General features: G+C 37.9%; 1 protein-coding gene across 4 annotated transcripts in view; it reads right to left on the bottom strand.

Moving 5' to 3' along the window:
• Window positions 1-9,750: 9,750 nt before the first annotated feature.
• NSD (Nuclear receptor binding SET domain protein) overlaps window positions 9,751-19,408 on the bottom strand; it is a 51,662-nt gene continuing 42,004 nt past the window's right edge. For 2 of the 4 annotated variants that reach the window (XM_071687392.1, XM_071687391.1), the window contains exons 18-19: window positions 16,338-16,513; window positions 9,751-12,059 (exon numbers count right to left, since the gene is read on the bottom strand). In XM_071687392.1, coding sequence (XP_071543493.1) covers window positions 11,520-12,059; window positions 16,338-16,513 — 716 coding nt within the window. In that variant the 3' untranslated portion in view covers window positions 9,751-11,519. The remainder of the gene's footprint in view (window positions 12,060-16,337; window positions 16,514-19,408) is intronic. The other 2 variants (XM_071687393.1, XM_071687394.1) reach the window with 2 other exon arrangements.

The following is a 19,408-nucleotide window of genomic DNA, read 5'->3' as shown; positions in this document are numbered from 1 at the left end:
GTTCCAGTTAGAGGTATAGTATAAGTCTGTCGAGCATACCTAGGTATGTGTATGGAAGAAGGAGCAGGATGTCTTCATGAGAGCTCGATGACGTTTGAGGCAAGGGTCTGCCTTGAGAATAATGTGCAATAAATACTTGGAGAAATAGTGAATTGCATATGGGATACATGGATCTAGACAAAAAAAAAAAAAATATAATAAAGACTGATAGAGAGGCCTTGTGAAGGGTGCAATGCGGGGTAAACTAAAGCTCCTCGGTGCTGAGGAGTTTTTGCCAGGAAAGTAAGACAAGTTGGCCAGGAGGATGGGAGGTGTGTGAAAAGTTATCAGTGAAGGTGGATCTGGAGTAAAGATGTGTAATGTTGCCAGAGTTGTCTGAACTGTTTAATACACAGGGTGTGTAAGGTTAATGAAAGGGTCCTTGAGCTGGGGACAAATCTACAGCAAGCCTTTTTTTTTTGGAGGAGGGGGGGGGGGGGGTAAATAGTTGTTTTAGATGACATGGTTCTGGTGGCAGACACCAGTGAGAAACTTCAGCAGCTGGTGAAAGGTAGGCAGTATATGTGAAATGAGAAAGTTGAGAGCAAAGGTAAACAAAAATAAAGTAATATGGTGAAGTAGGGAAGGTCGTTTCTGATACGTAATGTACGTACATAACATAGTTGGAATTGGGATAACATAGTTAAGAATGAATGTGTCATATAACGTGAAGAAATCCTTAGATAGGTGCATGGATGAAAGCCTGTAAAGATAGTATGACCATATAGGTCACTTGATGGAGGTTAGAAAGTTTAAGAATCAAATGGTAATATGGGTGTTGGTAAACAAGAGGAACATAAAGCTGGATGCGTAATACATATATAGTTTTCAGCAGTTTTTACAAAAGGATGCTAAAAATGTGACTTTTGACTATGTGCTTATCGGTTAAGGCATTAAGAATATAATAGTTTAACTCAAATCAATGTGGAAGGTGAAAGACTGAAGGTTATTAGTAAGGAGGTCCACATCCCTTATCCAACAATATAAAGTTAAGGATCTGCATGAGTAAACTGAGGGCCTGCATGTGCTTGATGAAATCCTATGAAAATGGGAATGGAATTAAAAATCATATATTTTGATCAGTACAAGAAGCAGTTTCACTAATGAAGAAAAGAAAAAAAACATTTAAATTGGATTCAATGACATCTGCAAAAAAAAAAGAAAGAAGTCAGCATTAAATGAACATTTTATATTTTACTGCCATTAACATTATGATACTGCTTGCTTACCAAAATGTATTGATACATCTGAATCTATGCCAAAAAAAAAAAAAAACGAAATATATTGCTGTACACACAATGTTTATCATGTTCAAATAATATAAGTATTCTGCCTCAAACTTTTTATTAACTAAATTAGTTTATCACAAATACAAAGTAAAAACTTTTTATTTATAAATATCTTAAGTGTACTCAGTCTTGATTTTTTTTTAACTGACAGGTTGTGTGCTTTGGATATTTCCACAATCTAAGGCTTCTTGCTCAGTTCATTCTATCTAAATTTTTGTCAATATGGAGAGAAATTTTTGTATTGAAAAACAAGAGAAGACAAAGGGGATTTGTGCTAATCTCTTAATTTAACACAATTACCTTAATGACCAATTCATAAGTTAGTATCAAAGTACAGTAATTTTGTCAGACTCATCTGGTATTCTAGAGGCATAGTGGAAAATTTTTTATAAAAGTGCATGTAAAACATGATTTATTTCTGCTACACACTGATTAAGAGTATTGTATAATGATATATTATCATATATTATGTTCCATTGGATTTTTTCCTAAATAACTGTAGAAATGAATGAGGCTGTATACACCTAATCCATCCTCATGGAACTGGAAAAGATACATATCTAACCTCAGGTGATTCATTCAGACATTAATCTATATCCATTACTATGCACAAAGCTCTCTTACATGACACTGTAGATAGAGGAAAAAAGTATGACCATCTCAGTACTATTGCTTTCAGCTTAATAATTCTGTGATGTATCACACTCCTTCCTCCAACAATGACCAGAGTGCCTGATAATCAATATATCTAAATCTTCATAATCTTATCACAGTTTATGAAACAGCTACACTAATCTTTGGTTCAAGTTGATGCCCAATACACAAAATGGTTTGACTCCATATAATGTGATATTTGGCACAAAATCAAACAGGTATTAGCCCTACTAATAATTTCCTTGGGGTGGGATTTACAGTACAAGGTTTATTTTCACTTGAAAAATTTTCACATTCTTGAGCTTAACATGGCTTGAGTGCTTCCTGGAAGCTGTCTTTAACCAAGCATTGTTAATGAATCTCATCACTTAATTAATGTCTGAATGAAAACCCACATCATGTTATGTTAGCCCTCAGGATAACTATCAGAATTTTGATGACAATAATGATAAAACATTAGTGACTAGCATCCCTAACATAAACTTGTTTACTGTATAAATATAATCATGTCTCTCCTTTGCTGTATAAATGTCCTTATGTATAAAGCAGGAGATTTCTTTTTGTACTTAATCAATGCATAAACTAGAATTTTTGAGATGGAAAGGCATCACCTATTTCTATTTTTTTTTTTCGAATTCATGTTGCCCAATGACCTTTACCTCAAAACTAGTAGTGACCTACCTTGTCCTAAAGGGAACACTCATGCTGTGCATTGAACATTGAGAAAATACACCCCTGAACTTGAATTATTGTATGGAAACATTTGCATCTAAAAAAATGGAAATGTAGCAGTGGCTTTGAGGTATTGGCTTAAAAATCATATCCAATCTTTTTTCTAAAGTATCCTCATTCTAGTAAAACCAGACAATGAATTTTAGTTATCCTGTAGAATTCAAATCATGGGCACTCAAAAAATTGACTATGGGGACCCTAATTTATACTTTGTTGCCTGTCGACTCTTGCACTTAGCTATAGGAATAGTCGAGATGGTGTCAGAATTCTTGGTAGTGGTGATGGCAAAGGTGGTGAAAAAAGTGTGGCTAGAGATGATGTTATTCGTGGTGGTTGAAAAAGGTGATGATAGTGGTGGGATGGCACATGTGGTTGTACAGGTATTATTGGTGTTGGTAAATGGGTTGGGAGAGGTGGCACATAATGATCTGTCATCATTAATCAGGCATCTACTGTGTAGATCCTTCTTGATTTATAGTAGTAAGGCATTAACACTGACTTTTAACCTCCACTGATTTTTTTTTTTTTTTTTTTTTTTTTAATCTGTAAAGCACTAGAACCTAATGGTTACTCCAACACTTTTCAGCATAAAAAAATATCTAAAAATTAGAACTGATCATACAGAACTATATAGTTAAGCTTTCGTTATAAAAATCATTGAAAAAGGTGCTGTGGATTCAGTGCATTACAGCCGGAGAATGGATGAGAGCAGATGTAGCCTTTCTTCCGTTCCTGATGTTACCTCACTAACATTGGAGACAATCAAGTATGGAAAAAATGTACTGTAACATAACTTATTACTCTAGTGCTTATAAAGCTCTCTCCTACTTACGACCTATGTGACTTACAACCGTCCGTACATATGACCAGAAAGAAATTATTCAAAAATATATGTAAATATAAAAAAATTACACTTGGTCATGCGTCAGCAGTTGCTAATGGCTGCATGCGTGCAATAGTGACTCTCAGTCAATGTCCTAGTTTTGTGTACATCACATCATCTCTCTTGACGTATCCATTTGGAGATCCAACTGTTCAGTGAGAATGGAACTCGGAGGTAAGTCAGGAAATGGCTACTTCCTCCATTATTATAATTCATGTTTGACCCTTGAACTCCCATATTTTCGACGTTCCTTAGTACATGTTCCACAACAATATTGTAATTCCAGGTGTCATATGTCAGGGCAGGTAACTTATGTATCTTATTCATTCACTGACTATGGTTCAACAAAGTATGACCAATCCTCAGCCAACATAAAATCATCTACTTAAGGCAATTCATTTTAAGACAACCATGCACTGACATCATTTCATTCCACTAGTTCTAATCTGTGGGTTTCTGATTTCCATCTAGCTTCCCTTTTATACCTACCATAATTACTTATTCTGCCCATAAAACCACTGTGAACTATGCCTTGCACGTAGATTTTTAGATATACTATATTCAATCTCAGCATCTGCCATTTCCTTACCGTTAATACCACTCCATCGAGGACACCATCAGAATTCTACATATGCATTTCGGATGGTTTTTTTTACAATCCATTACAGTATTTTTGGTCTATGGGATGCATTGGAGAATAGTGTGATACAGTACATCTTGAGGTACACCCTGGAAATCAGATTAGATCGTGATTTTCATTTTCTTGGGAACTGTATATTTCAGATATTAGTTTAACAGTAATTATGGATGATTATTTTGGTAATTTTCCTACAGGAGATTCTTCTTCAATAACTGCAACAAAATCTACAATCACATTTTGTGTCACCAGTAAATATCTGTTTTGTTTGCGTTACTATTATCACACTGGATATCTATTTTTTGTTGTTACTGAAGTAACATTGGATTTCGTTGTTCTAATGCATTCCTAACAAAGAAAGATCTCTGGAACTTTCCAAGAAAACCATGGAAAAGCTACTTCTGTAATTAGTTAATATCCAACCGCTCTCATTAATGGCTTTTTTTTTTATATCTATCAAATCGCTTAGAGAACTTTGGATTTTTATCTGATACCTCAGTTCTCTTAACAGCAAAAACATTTGTAAGGTCAGATGGTGTAATATTATGCTTAAAGAGATGCTGGGACAAGTTCATCATGTACTAAATTAATACAGAGCATGCCAGAAGATGCACATAGAATTTTACCCTTCACATAATCTAACATGATTTTAACACCAAAATCATGGACTGTATCAGCAATTTTCAAGATATCACCTGTGTGTAACAAATGTATCTGACTAGCACAATCTAGTTTTGATCAACATAATGATTCCAAAAACTTTAGTATGGTTTTCCTATCAGTTCCTCATAAGTAATGCAATGCTACCCACAAAATGTTCAGTGACTTTGTCAGTCTATGTTTAAGGTTTGTATTATGAGGGGGCTGTATGTCTACTGTGTCTCATTTTCCTTTGAAAAAACAGTACCTATCATCAATAAAAGTGGAATTAGTTAATTCTTAACATAATAGCACTTTGCCCAAAAAGGAACACACAAACTATGTCTAAATAGAATCTCATAGGTAGAAATGAAGTTACTGTGCAAACCATAATAGCTATCTTAATGAGAACCATCCTGCACAACTGATTGCTGTGCAAAAACATAATCAACTAAAAGTGTAGTTTTGACCTCAAAAGCAAATGGGGCTTTTCTTGTCCAACAGAGAACACTTATGCTGTGTTAATGAAATCCACCTGTTTATATTGTAACAGGACCCCTATTATTAGACTTCTGCAGTTTCTGTGATGCACTCAGTGCTCGTGCGCAGAAATGATGAATTCCTTTGAAGTAAGAACTTCCTCAACAAGACTTCATGTCTTTCAGTCAGTTGATGATGACACTACTGCATGCAAAGAAATCATCTCCAAAATACAGCTATGAACCCAAATTAATAATGCACTTTGGCTCTGCCTACAGTAGCTTCATTATTTTATTTTTTTTATTATACTTTGTCGCTGTCTCCCGCGTTTGCGAGGTAGCGCAAGGAAACAGACGAAAGAAATGGCCCAACCCCCCCCATACACATGTATATACATACGTCCACACACGCAAATATACATACCTACACAGCTTTCCATGGTTTACCCCAGACGCTTCACATGCCTTGATTCAATCCACTGACAGCACGTCAACCCCGGTATACCACATTGCTCCAATTCACTCTATTCCTTGCCCTCCTTTCACCCTCCTGCATGTTCAGGCCCTGATCACACAAAATCTTTTTCACTCCATCTTTCCACCTCCAATTTGGTCTCCCTCTTCTCCTCGTTCCCTCCACCTCTGACACATATATCCTCTTGGTCAATCTTTCCTCACTCATTCTCTCCATGTGCCCAAACCACTTCAAAACACCCTCTTCTGCTCTCTCAACCACGCTCTTTTTATTTCCACACATCTCTCTTACCCTTACGTTACTCACTCGATCAAACCACCTCACACCACACATTGTCCTCAAACATCTCATTTCCAGCACATCCATCCTCCTGCGCACAACTCTATCCATAGCCCACGCCTCGCAACCATACAACATTGTTGGAACCACTATTCCTTCAAACATACCCATTTTTGCTTTCCGAGATAATGTTTTCGACTTCCACACATTCTTCAAGGCCCCCAGAATTTTCGCCCCCTCCCCCACCCTATGATCCACTTCCGCTTCCATGGTTCCATCCGCTGCCAGATCCACTCCCAGATATCTAAAACACTTCACTTCCTCCAGTTTTTCTCCATTCAAACTCACCTCCCAATTGACTTGACCCTCAACCCTACTGTACCTAATAACCTTGCTCTTATTCACATTTACTCTTAACTTTCTTCTTCCACACACTTTACCAAACTCAGTCACCAGCTTCTGCAGTTTCTCACATGAATCAGCCACCAGCGCTGTATCATCAGCGAACAACAACTGACTCACTTCCCAAGCTCTCTCATATTAGCCTAATAAAATGACAGTTATCTTGCAGAAACTATATTAAACAAAAAAAATAATAAAATGATAATAATGGTCACAAAAAATTTATCTTTGTGGTGTCCTAATTAAAGTCATACACTGGCAACACAACCACTAAATTGGGGTGGTGAATAAACAAAGGGGGGAGCTTCTGAGTTTTATTTAGAATATAACTCAGAATCTTTCATGTGTTTACTCACCACCCCAATTTACACCTCTGCTGTAATGTCATATAAAGCAACCAATGGGTGGTAGCCTGAACAGAGGGAAAACAAATAAGGATTTTGCCCCTAAAACTAATATCGAGATGTCTGAATGTGTATGGTTGCAACAAGGATTAATTGGAGATTGATGCTATGTTTGATGAGATACACCTGCATAGTTTGGCTCAAAATGAAGCAAATTCAAAGGGTAAGGAGTTGGAGTTGTTTGAGCATATTCAGAAGATAACATCTGGGATAAAAGAAGGGATGGGTCTTCTGATGAGGAATGAGCTGTTGGATTGTTAAAGAGTGCAAGAAAGAGAGTTTAAGATTAATGTGGCTTGAAATAAAAAAAAAAATAGACTGAGAAATTAATGGTTGTTGTTACTTATGCTCTAAGTTGTGAGGATAGTGAATATGAAAGGAATTCATTCTGAAAGCTCCATGGGTGCTTCAGAAGTTATTATGCAAGGAATCAAATTTTGCTGCAAGGGGAACTGAATATGAGGGTAGGTAGATGTGATCACCAAGGTTACAGTATAGTTATGGCATCCCTGGTGTAAATCAAAATGGGAAAAAGCTTGTTGAGTCATATTCTGAAATGATGACTGGGACTACAGTGTTTTGATGCATTCAAAAGCACATGTGGTAAACTAGGAGTGGTGGAAGTGAACTTGGAAAATTGGCCAGTATGAAGATACTAAGGAAACTGAATGAAGAATGGCATTGGGTGAGAGAATTGAAACAATGAGAATGGAATGTGTCTAAAGAAGCACTGCTCAAGTGTGTGGGATGCAAGAAGTAGGAGACTGATGCAATAAATTGTTCATGAAAGTGAAAAGGGTGTATGGATGGCATCTGCAAGAAAGGAGTTCAAGTGATTGGGAGTACATGCGAATGTGGCAGGAGGTCAAGAGGTATATAATACAGCTGAAACAGATGAGAATAAGGCAGGAGGTCAAGAGGTACGTATTACAGCTGAAAGAGACGGCAGATGAGATTTGGGGTAAGAATATCAATGAACTTTCAGTGATTAAGAAAATACATTAGAGACAAGTGAACAGTGTGAGGAGAACTAGAAATAGTAAGAGCGGATGGAGAAGTGGTAAGAGAAATGGATATGGAAAGAGAGAGAGTACCTACAATGAAATTTTCCCGTTGATGGAAAAGCCAGCACTAGGTGCTCACTGCACATCTTGCTTAATGAAAAATACTGTTCTTTTCATGTGCCACCTGCAGTACATCACATATTCTTGGTTCATCTAGTATTGATCTATACCACATGGCAAGTACACTTTTAAATATTTCTGTAATTGCTCCATGCATGTTTCTTATTTTTCCTAGAAGTAGTATACACAGTCAAATTGCACTTTCATAGCTCCTAGGCCATAATCTGACTTTTGTCACTGGCTGTAGAAAATTCATTGCTCCTCTGTATGTTATCTAAGGGTGGATGACCAGCTGGGTTGACTGTGGACCGACTGCCATATGAGCTCAATCCCAGGCAGCCCAGAATGTGTCACAGTCAGGAAAGCAAACTGCTACACCATGGGAGTCCCATTCTCTAAGTTTACTTTCTCATATATATTGAAATCCAAATCTTTTACATGCTTACATCTGGGGTGGCACATCCTCCATCTCTGTTAACTGGAGTGGAATCAAAAGCCTTCTGTCTCATTAATTCTACCTGTATCACCTCTCTCTTGTTAATTTTCTAGGAATCACCTATCTTCAACCTTCTCTTTCTGTACACTGCAATGTTGGCACTTTATGTCTACTCGTTATCTTCCAAGGATTCTGTTTATCTGTCCTGAGCTGGTTTTTAGGTTAAATTGTCATCTTTCATGGTGGTTAACTTCTATGTAATTATTTTGTACTGCATTTGTCTGTAACAATGTTTAGTATTTTCACAATCACTATTCCCATTTCTGCTAAGACTTTCCTTTTTTTTTTTTCCCCCCCGATCTGATAGGTTTCTGTATTTGTCATAATCTGGCTAGTAATTGTAAGTTTTCCTTGTCTTGCTCTTCTGTATAGATGTATCCAGTGTGTTTCATCTTCATCCCCTTTCCATTCCTTGCCATAACACATTTCTCATACACACTTTCATTTTTCTTCATTCCATCTAGTCACATAAAATGCTCTTCTCAAATAGCTCATTTCCACAGTCTGGATTCTTGACCTCTGTGCCTCATTCCACATCCATGTTTCAGCTGCATAGGTCAGGGTTGGAAGGACTATGCTGTCCCTTAATACCCTCTTCACTTCTATATGTACACCTTTACCCTTGATTATTCCATCAAGGGACCCAATGACTCTTCTTCCCAGTACTGCTCTCTTCCTTATCTCTCCTTCCATATCACCACATTTACCCAAGACAGCTCCCAGATACTTAAATTCCCCCACTTCTTCCAGTCCTTTTCTTCCTATATCCACAGCACAATTTAGTACACTTTTTTCTTTTACTCTATATGGTTTTACAAAATCCAAACGTTTGTTGTTTTCCTTCAAACACCATTACTTTACTTTTACTTGCATTTACCTTCAATCTCCTCTGCTTACACACATCTGTTGTTATTGGCCTTATGGAAATGGATAAATGTAGTCATGGGGCAAATGCATCATTTATGTGATAACTAACTAACTAACCAACCAGCAAAATTCCTTGATATTGTTCCGCACAAATTGTATGGTCCACAAACAATGGAATGAGAACTGTGCAGTGACTGATATTCTGAATGGTTCTGAAGAAGCCAATCAGATTTACAGGCAAAAAATTACTTACAAGATAAACATTACATTAAATAAAACAATCACTGGGTGACTCATACCTACTTAATGAAACCTAGTTTACAAATAGTTCTTTAAAAAAATTTCATAAAAATTAGTTATATACATTTTATTTAAAATACACAAATACACAGAATAAATAATAATGAAAAATACTATTTTTCTTTTTTTTACACAATCTAACAAGTGGTCACCGGTCTTTTGTGAGAGGCACAATAACAAATGCACTTATATTAAAATATCTAGTTATCTTCATAAACCAGTTTTATACAAATCAAGTTTATGTGTGTGTGTATGTGTGTGCACACGTGCGTGTGTTAGCCCCTCCACCTGTCTTTTACATCTTGCACTGCAGGCTAAGCAGCATTGCATTTTTATGTTTTCCAAGTACTCATTCATTTCTAAATCTAAATCATATATCCAATTTCTATTTATTATCAGTATGTACTCAAATTTGTTATACCCAAGGATAAATTTTTGATTTTTGAAATCCTTACTAGAGTCAGCGCTGACCAAGTTTAAGCATGGAATATTCAAGCATGAATTCATTTAAAAAAATGTTTAATAAAGCTACACTCATATAATTTTGCATATAATCAGTTATACATGGGATCTTTTGCTTCTTGTGATACAGTTTTATGCTTGGCACAATGAAATCATCTTGAAAACAAAGGTCTCCTTTCTTGTGCAATAGTTATGAATCCTTATGAAAGCAGCTAAGAATCCAGGTGGAGGCTATTAAATGTATCACAATCTTCCCTACCACTCAGGAACAACTGAAATTACTTAAAATTTACAGGCCTGCCCTCTGAATATGACTAGTAGTCAACACTATGCATTCTTAGGAGTAAAGCATCCCTCCAGTGATAGTCTATAATATAGGTGGAATCAATTGAGAATACAATGTAAACTGCTGGCAATATATAGAGGGCACCCTCTAAGTTTGCAACAATAAATATTTTTCTCATGGTGAACACTGCAGACTATCAAGTACACTGCATGACTCATACCCATACTATAGATATAAAATTGTACTTCTATTTCAGGGTCTAGGTTTACAAAAAGTTTTCTAACAGAGAGTTTATTGTCTTTCAAAGACAGTCTGTCAACTCTGACAGTTACTGGGAAATCATTTCAGAAAATGTGCACTATAAACCAATCAGAAAATGACAAAGAACAACCTGTCAATTCTAATAGTTATTGGAAAAGTATTCCAGAAAATGTGCACGGTAAATTATCTGGAAAATGATGAAGAACAACCTTCTAATGCATAAAGATTTGAAGGTAATGTTATGACCCCAATACCTAAATCCTAATTTATAAAATCTTTCTTACATTATGTTAAAAGACAAAATAAAGTAATATCCAGCTATAACCTTTGAAAGCTAATTTTTGGAGTTAAACCTGAACAAAACGAAAAATCACTTATGAATTATACACTACCACAGATGCATAAACAGTTAAATGGAGATAGATACAAGAATTTATGTCATACAAAAGTATCATAAATTACATGAACTAACAGTTAAGTGATACAGTATGAATATTAAATGAAAAAATCAAATGAAAAATAAAGGATGATTAATATGAAAAAATGGCAGTATGTAACGCAATAAATACCATTATTACGTTTTGTGTTCACCTGTAGACAACAGATGTTCGACTAGCTTCTACATAATTAAACCCTAACAATGAGCTCTACAATTTTGTGCTGCAGTTTTGTCACTAGAAATAAAAAACATATATTTGGTTTTGATAGTTTGCAAAATTACTCTGATACTAACATATTTGTTTATGATTTCAATCATATACAATTAATGCATAAGTTAAAACTAATATTGTGTCAATGGTAACAGACCTAATCAAGATTCATTTATATGTTTGGCATCAATCTCTGGTGTATGCTTCTTATTCCTTGAACTTTTTTTGTGGACTGCAGATGCTCTACTTCTGCTCTTTTGTCTACTTTGTTTTGAGGGACTTTTATCTACATCTCCATTACCTGTCACATTAATAACAGCAGAGCTATTCTCATGTCCCTCTCGAACTGTGGAGAGTCTTGTAGGTCTTCCACACCCCATCTTCATCCTTAAAGGAAGAACAGTAACTTTATTCTCAGCCGAGTGTAACTCAGCCTCATCCTCTTTCATATTGCAGGAATTAGTCTCGAAAGAATTTCCATAACTGTGGCTGGAGGGGAGGTGATCTTTACCATTATCTGAGCACTGCAGCAGTACGTCAGGAGGATCTTTGTCTAGTGAACATTTAGAACTATGCTCAGAAATAGTATTTGCAACATTTTCAATTTCTGGCTTTTTTGGCATTAAAAGCACATGTTCATCTTTTTTTGGTAATTGGAACAAATTTTCAGTCACTGCTGTTGTTTCCATCTGACCTCTGAGCTGAAAAAGAGATAAGATCTAAGCTTTGATTTACTTTACAATTTTCAATCAAATGTACTTGACAATTTTACTAACCTAATCACAAAACATCAGTACATGATAAAGTTTGAAAAAATATATATGATAAAGTTTGAAATATATCTTTTTATGTGTTTGAATACCATAAAAACCAGACACAACAACACAAGCCTTTCTTGATATGATGGGGCAAAGGAACCATATCAAAAGGCAAGCTGATCTACACAAGAAAGAAGCCAGCTTTTCAGCCAATAGCCACTAAGAACTCATCATATGAAAACTGAAATTACTTAAATGCATCCATCCTGCTATGCACTAGCTGATCTAACCCTTGGGCTGCAATATGCCAATACACTCATCTCTTATGAAGGCTGCAATGCATCAGTTGGCTCCTAAAAATTTTGGCAGCAGTATTCTAAATTACCAGTTGATGTACAATCCTATCTCTTATCCGCAGATGTCATCAAAAATCCAAAAATAAAGCAAGCAAAAATTCGCAACACAACTATTGTAGTCAATTTTACAATATAAGAAACAATTTCTAATGCATTAGTGTTTACATATTTGATAAAAACAAAACTGCTTTTTCAGGTACATACAATTCTATGACAGTGAATATGTAAATAATGAGAAGGGAGGTGGATGCAAGAGTGAGTAGCATGTATACAGTCTGTTGGGGGTTGGGAATTGAAGCTGTTTGCTGATGATACAATACTGGTGGTAGATTCAGGTAAGGAACTGCAGAAGCTGGTACCTAAATTTGGAGGGTAAAAGGATGACTAAAAGGGATGTCTGATCATTATCTTGTTGAGGCGAAGGTGAGGATTTGTAGAAGTTTTCAGAAGAGAAGAGAAAATGTTGGGGTGAAGAGAGTGGCGAGAGTAAGTGAGCTTGACAAGGAGACTTGTGTGAGGAAGTACCAGGAGGGACTGAGTGCAGAACGGAAAAAGGTTAGCAAAGGACGTAAGGGGAGTGGGGGAGGAATGGGACATATTTAGGGAAGCAGTGATGGCTTGTGCAAAAGATGCTTGTGGCATGAGAAGTGTGGGAGGTGGGTAGATTAGAAAGGGTAGTGAGTGGTGGGATGAAGAAGTATGATTATTAGTGAAAGCGAAGAGAGAGGCATTTGGATGATTTTTGCAGGGAAATAGTGCAAAGGACTGGGAGATGTATAAAAGAAAGAGGCAAGAGGTCAAAAGAAAGGTGCAAGAGGTGAAAAAGAGGGCAAATGAGAGTAGGGGTGAGAAAGTATCATTAAATCTTAGGGAGGATAAAAATATGTTTTGGAAGGAGCTAAATAAAGTGCGTAAGACAAGAGAACAAATGGGAAGGTCGGTGAAGGGGCTAATGGGGAGGAAATAAGTAGTGGTGATGTGAGGAAATGGAGTGAGTATTTTGAAGGGTTTGTTGAATGTGTTAGATGATAGAGTGGCAGATATAGGGTGTTTTGGTCGAGGTAGTGTGTGAAGTGAAAGGGTCAGGGAGAATGGTTTGGTAAACAGTGACAAGGTAGTGAAAGCTTTGCGGAAGATGAAAGCTGGCAAGGCGGCGGGTTTGGATGGTACTGCAGTGGAATTTATCAAAAAAGGGGGTGACTGTGTTGTTAACTGGTTGGTGAGGATATTCAATGTATGTATGGCTCATGGTGAAGTGCCTGAGGATTGGCAGAATGCATATATAGTGCCACTGTACAAAGGCAAAGGGGATGAAGGTGAGTGTTCAAACTACAGGGGTATAAGTTTTTGAGTATTCCTGGGAAATTATATGGGAGGGTATTGATTGAGAGGGTGAAGGCATGTACAGAGCATCAGATTGGGGAAGAGCAGTGTGGTTTCAGAAGTGGTAGAGGATGTGTGGATCAGATGTTTGCTTTGTAGAATGTTTGTGAGAAATACTTACAAAAACAAATGGATTTGTATGAAGCATTTATGGATCTGGAGAAGGCATATGATAGAGTTGATAGAGATGCTCTGGGGAAGGTATTAAGAGTATATGGCGTGGGAGGCAAGTTGCTAAAAGCAGTGAAAAGTTTTTATCGAGGATGTAATGCATGTATATGAGTAGGAAGAAAGGAAAGTAATTGGTTCTCAATGAATGTCGGTTTGCAGCAGAAGTGCGTGATGTCTCCATGGTTGTTTAATTTGTTTATGGATGAGGTTGTTAGGGAGGTGAAATTGAGAGTTTTGGGGAGAGGGGCAAGTATGCAGTCTGTTGTGGATGAGAGGGCTTGGGAAGTGAGTCAGTTGTTGTTCGCTTATGTTACAGCGCTGGTGGCTGATTCGGGAGAGAAACTGCAGAAGCTGGTGACTGAGTTTGGTAAAGTGTGTTAAAGACGAAAGCTGAGAGTAAATGTGAATAAGAGCAACGTTATTAGGTACAGTAGGGATGAGAGACAAGTTAATTGGGAGGTAAGTTTCAATGGAAAAAACTGGAGGAAGTACAGAGTTTTAGATATCTGGGAGTGGATTAGGCAGCAGATGGAACAATGGAAGCGGAAGTGAGTCACAGGGTGGGGGAGGGGGCGAAGGTTCTGGGAGTGCTGAAGAATGTGTGGAAAGTGAGAACATTATCTCGGAAAGCAAAAATGGGTATGTCTGAAGGAACAGTGGTTCCAACAATGTTATATGGTCACGAGGCGTGAGCTATAGGGTTGTTCGGAGAAACGTGGATGTGATGGAAATGCGATGTTTGAGGACAATATGTGGTGTGAGGTGGTTTGATCGAGTAAATAATGAGAGGGTAAGAGAGGTGTGGTAATAGAAAGAGTGTGGCTGAGAGAGCAGAAGAGGGTGTGTTGAAATGGTTTGGTCACATGGAGAGAATGAGTGAGGAAAGATTGATAAAGAGGATATAAGTGTCAGGGGTGGAGCGAAGGAGGAGAAGTGGGAGACCAAATTGGAGGTGGAAGGATGGAGTGAAAAAGATTTTGAGTGATCGGGGCCTGAACATACAAGAGGGTGAAAGGCATGCAAGGACGATGTGCTGTCAATGGATTGAACCAGGGCATGTGAAGCATCTGGGGTAAACCATCGAAAGTTTTGTGGGGCCTGGATATGGAAAGGGAGCTGTGGTTTCAGTGCAATATACATGACAGCTAGAGACTGAGTGTGAACGAATGTGGCCTTTGTTGTCTTTTCCTACTGCTACCTCATGCGTGTGCGGGGGAGGGGGTGCCATTTCAAGTGTGGCAAGAGGAATGAACGAAGGCAGCAAGTATGAATTATGTACAGGTACATATATGTAAATGTCTGTGTATGTATATAATGTATACATTGAAATGTACAGGTATTTATATGTGCGTGTGTGGACGTGTATGTATATACATGTGTCTGCGGGTGGGTTAGGCCATTCTTTTGTCTGTTTCCTTGCGCTACCTCGCTAACGCGGGAGACAGCTACAAAGCATAATAATAATAATAATAACAAAGTACATATCAAACATTTCCATTAATAGTTTTGTCTCTTTTAGTGAAAGTTCCCAAAATCATTCCATTCATCACTTGGCTCAATAGTGTTATCTGCTTAAAATGTTCTCTGAATTCTAGTTTCTCATTTGTGATGACACCCAGATGTTTTACAACTATTTAGCTTTCTGCCACTTCCTCTGTTGCACCTATTTATGGGAAGACAACATACTATCACTTGTTTCATAACTTATTAGCTTAAATTTACCTTCATCAAATTCCATCAGGTATATCTCTAACCACCTGCAGATCATGGTAAGTCTTTCTTCATCTCTAATCAGCTTCTGATCCAATTATTTAGCTTACTATGGCATCATCAGCAAAGTTCCTTTTTATGCCTTCCTTTACTATGAGTCTGATATCATCTATATTGAATTCTGAGACTATAATTGCTTCTTATGGTGTAAGACAGAAAAGAGGGAGAGAGAGAGAGTTACATAGATAAACAGAGCCAAGGTAAAGTGATGTGGTCAGGCCTATAAAAAAGAAAAAAGTAAGTAGATGAAAAGGATAGCAAGGCAAAGGCTTTCTCCCAACCCTCCATCTGGAAAACAAAGAGACAGAGAAAGAGAGAATGTTTAATTTGCTTCTTTAATGAATGTATGGGAGCATATCTTTACAAACCCTGAAGTTGAGTAGACTTGCAGATATTAACTTTTGAAGGCAATGGATTACAAGTAAATGGCAAAAACTGATAACCAGAATGTGGCAACGGAAAGACCCTGCTAATCATGAACTCACTATGCATGTGCAACCACAAATGCTATAAAAACAAACTACGGAATGTTCAAACTCACCGTTTCAAATTCTTCTGAATCATGATCCTGACATACACTCCCAATACCAGCTAAGTGACGCAGGTTGCCCTGAAGATGCTGACGACAAAAGGAGTTTGGGCAGAAGTCACAGCGATTCAAGCGTGTGCTTCGCTGTCCACATTCATCACAGTGATGCCATGGGCATATCCATTTGCCTACGAAAAATGAAAATGATACCGTGCAAAAACTAACAACTGCAGTTCAACAAAATTTCTAAATCTTAAGGAAATTACTCCCTTAACTTATTCTTTAAATCTTTAACATTCTATTTCTGTCATGTTTCTTAAATTTCTCAAGATGTGCTCCTCTAACTGAACAAACCTTGATACTATTCTCAGTCTTGTATATCAAATTTAGTGAGAAAGGTTTAGAGGATGTGCTGAGATGAGTTTGGACATATGGAGAGGATAAGAGAAGAAGGGATGACAAAGAGGATAAACAAGTCGGAATTGGAAGGAACAAGGAAAAGGAGGAACTAATGAGGAGATGGAAGGATGGAGTGAATGAATGATGCTTTGAAGGTAAGGTCCTGAACATGCACGAGGATGTGAAGCACTGACTGGAAAAAGTGAAAGGGAGAGATGTGGTTTACTAAGGGCGATGTGCTAAAAATGGGGTAAACCAGGGCATGTGAAATGGTCAGGGGAAGCCATGGAAAGGTCTGTGGATCCTGGTTATGAATAGGGAGCTCTAGTTTTGATGAATAATACATGACAGTGAGAGTGCATGTAAGCAAATATGGCTATTTCTTTATTTGTTCCTGACACTACCTCACTATGGTGGGAAATGGCAAACATGTATAGGGAAAAATAGATAAACATACATTTTCAGCTACGTTTCCATCCCTCTTAGTTGCCTTCTACAACATGCAGGGAATACACGAGTAATATTTCTTTCTACCTTATTCCTAGGGCCTGGATGTGTAAAGGCTGTGGTTTCAGTGCATTACACATGACAGCTAGAGACTGAATGTGAATGAATGAGGCCTTTTTTGTCTGTTTTCCTGGCACAATCTCGCTGAAGCAAGGGGTAGCAATGCTGTTTCCTATGGGGCAGGGTAATGCTGGGAATGGATGAAGGCAAGCATGTATGAATATGTACAAGTGTATATATGTATATGTCTGAGTATGTATATGTATTTTTTTTTTCAACACTCCCAGAACTTTTGCTCCCTCCCCCACCCTATGACTCACTTCCACTTCTATGGTTCCATCTGCTGCTAAATCCACTCCCAGATATCTAAAACACTTCACTTCCTCCAGTTTTTCTCCATTCAAACTTACTTCCCAAGGAAACAGATGAAAGAATGGCCCAGCCCACCCACATACACGCGTATATACATACACGTCCACATATGCACATATACAGATATCTAAAACACTTCACTTCCTCCAGTTTTTCTCCATTCAAACTTACTTCCCAAGGAAACAGACGAAAGAATGGCCCAGCCCACCCACATACACATGTATATACATACACGTCCACATATGCACATATACATACCTATACATTTCAATGTATACATATATATACATACACAGACATACATATATACACATGCACATAATTCAAACTTGCTGCCTTTATTCATTCCTGTCTCCACCCCGCCACACATGAAATGACAACCCCCTCCCCCTGCATGCGTGCGAGGTAGTGCTAGGAAAAGACAACAAAGGCCACATTCATTCACACTCAGTCTCTAGCTGTCGTGTATAATGCACTGAAACCACAGCTCCCTTTCCACATCCAGGTCCCACAAAACTTTCCATGGTTTACCCCACACGCTTAACATGCCCTGGTTCAATCCACTGACAGCACGTCGACCCCGGTATACCACATTGTTCTAATTCACTCAACTCCTTGCATGCCTTTCACCCTCCTGCATGTTCAGGTCCCGATTGCCCAAAATCTTTTTCACTCCATCCTTCCATCTCCAATTTGGTTTCCCACTTCTTGTTCCCTCCACCTCTGACACATATATCCTCTTTGTCAATCTTTCCTCACTCATTCTTCAAACCTTCCTCACTCAGTCTCTCAAAGTGACCAAACCATTTCAAAACACCCTCTTCTGCTCTCTCAACCACACTCTTTTTATTACCACACATCTCTCTTACCCTTTCATTACTTAATCAAATCACCTCAACACCACGTATTGTCCTCAAACATCTCATTTCCATCACATCCACCCTCCTCCGCACAACCCTGTCTAGAGCCCACAACACACAACCATATAACATTGTTGGAACCACTATTCCTTCAAACATACTTAATCACTGTTTCCAACATCAGTGAGGTAAGCCAGGAAACAGACAAAGAATGGCCCATCCAATCATATACACATATATACATATAAGCAAACACATGTACATATACACATTTATTTATTTATTTATTCATTATACTTTGTTGCTGTCTCTCGTGTTAACGAGGTAGCGCTATATATATGCAGGAGGGTGAAGGCATGCAAGGAATAGAGTGAATTGGAACGATGTGGTATACCAGGGTCTCCCACTTCTCGTTCCCTCCATCTCTGACACATATATCCTCTTGGTCAATCTTTCCTCACTCATTCTCTCCATGTGACCAAACCATTTCAAAACACCCTCTTCTGCTCTCTCAACTACACTCTTTTTATTACCACACATCTCTCTTATCCTTACATTACTTACTTGATCAAACCACCTCACACCACATATTGTCCTCAAACATCTCATTTCCAGCACATCCACCCTCCTGCTCACAACTATCTATAGCCCACGCCTCGCAACCATACAACATTGTTGGAACCACTACTCCTTCAAACATACTCAATTTTGCTTTCCGAGATAATGTTCTCGACTTCCACACATTCTTCAAGGCTCCCAGAATTTTCACCCCCTCCCCCACCCTATGATTCACTTCCGCTTCCATGGTTCCATCCGCTGCCAAATCCACTCCCAAATATCTAAAACACTTCACTTCCTCCAGTTTTTCTCGTTTTTTTTTTCTTTTTTTTAATTTTCCAAAAGAAGGAACAGAGGGGGGCCAGGTGAGGATATTCCACAAAGGCC

The sequence above is a fragment of the Panulirus ornatus genome, chromosome 43, assembly GCF_036320965.1.
Source record: "Panulirus ornatus isolate Po-2019 chromosome 43, ASM3632096v1, whole genome shotgun sequence".
Taxonomy (NCBI): Eukaryota; Metazoa; Arthropoda; class Malacostraca; order Decapoda; family Palinuridae; genus Panulirus; species Panulirus ornatus.
This window is presented reverse-complemented; position numbering and strand designations above follow the sequence as displayed.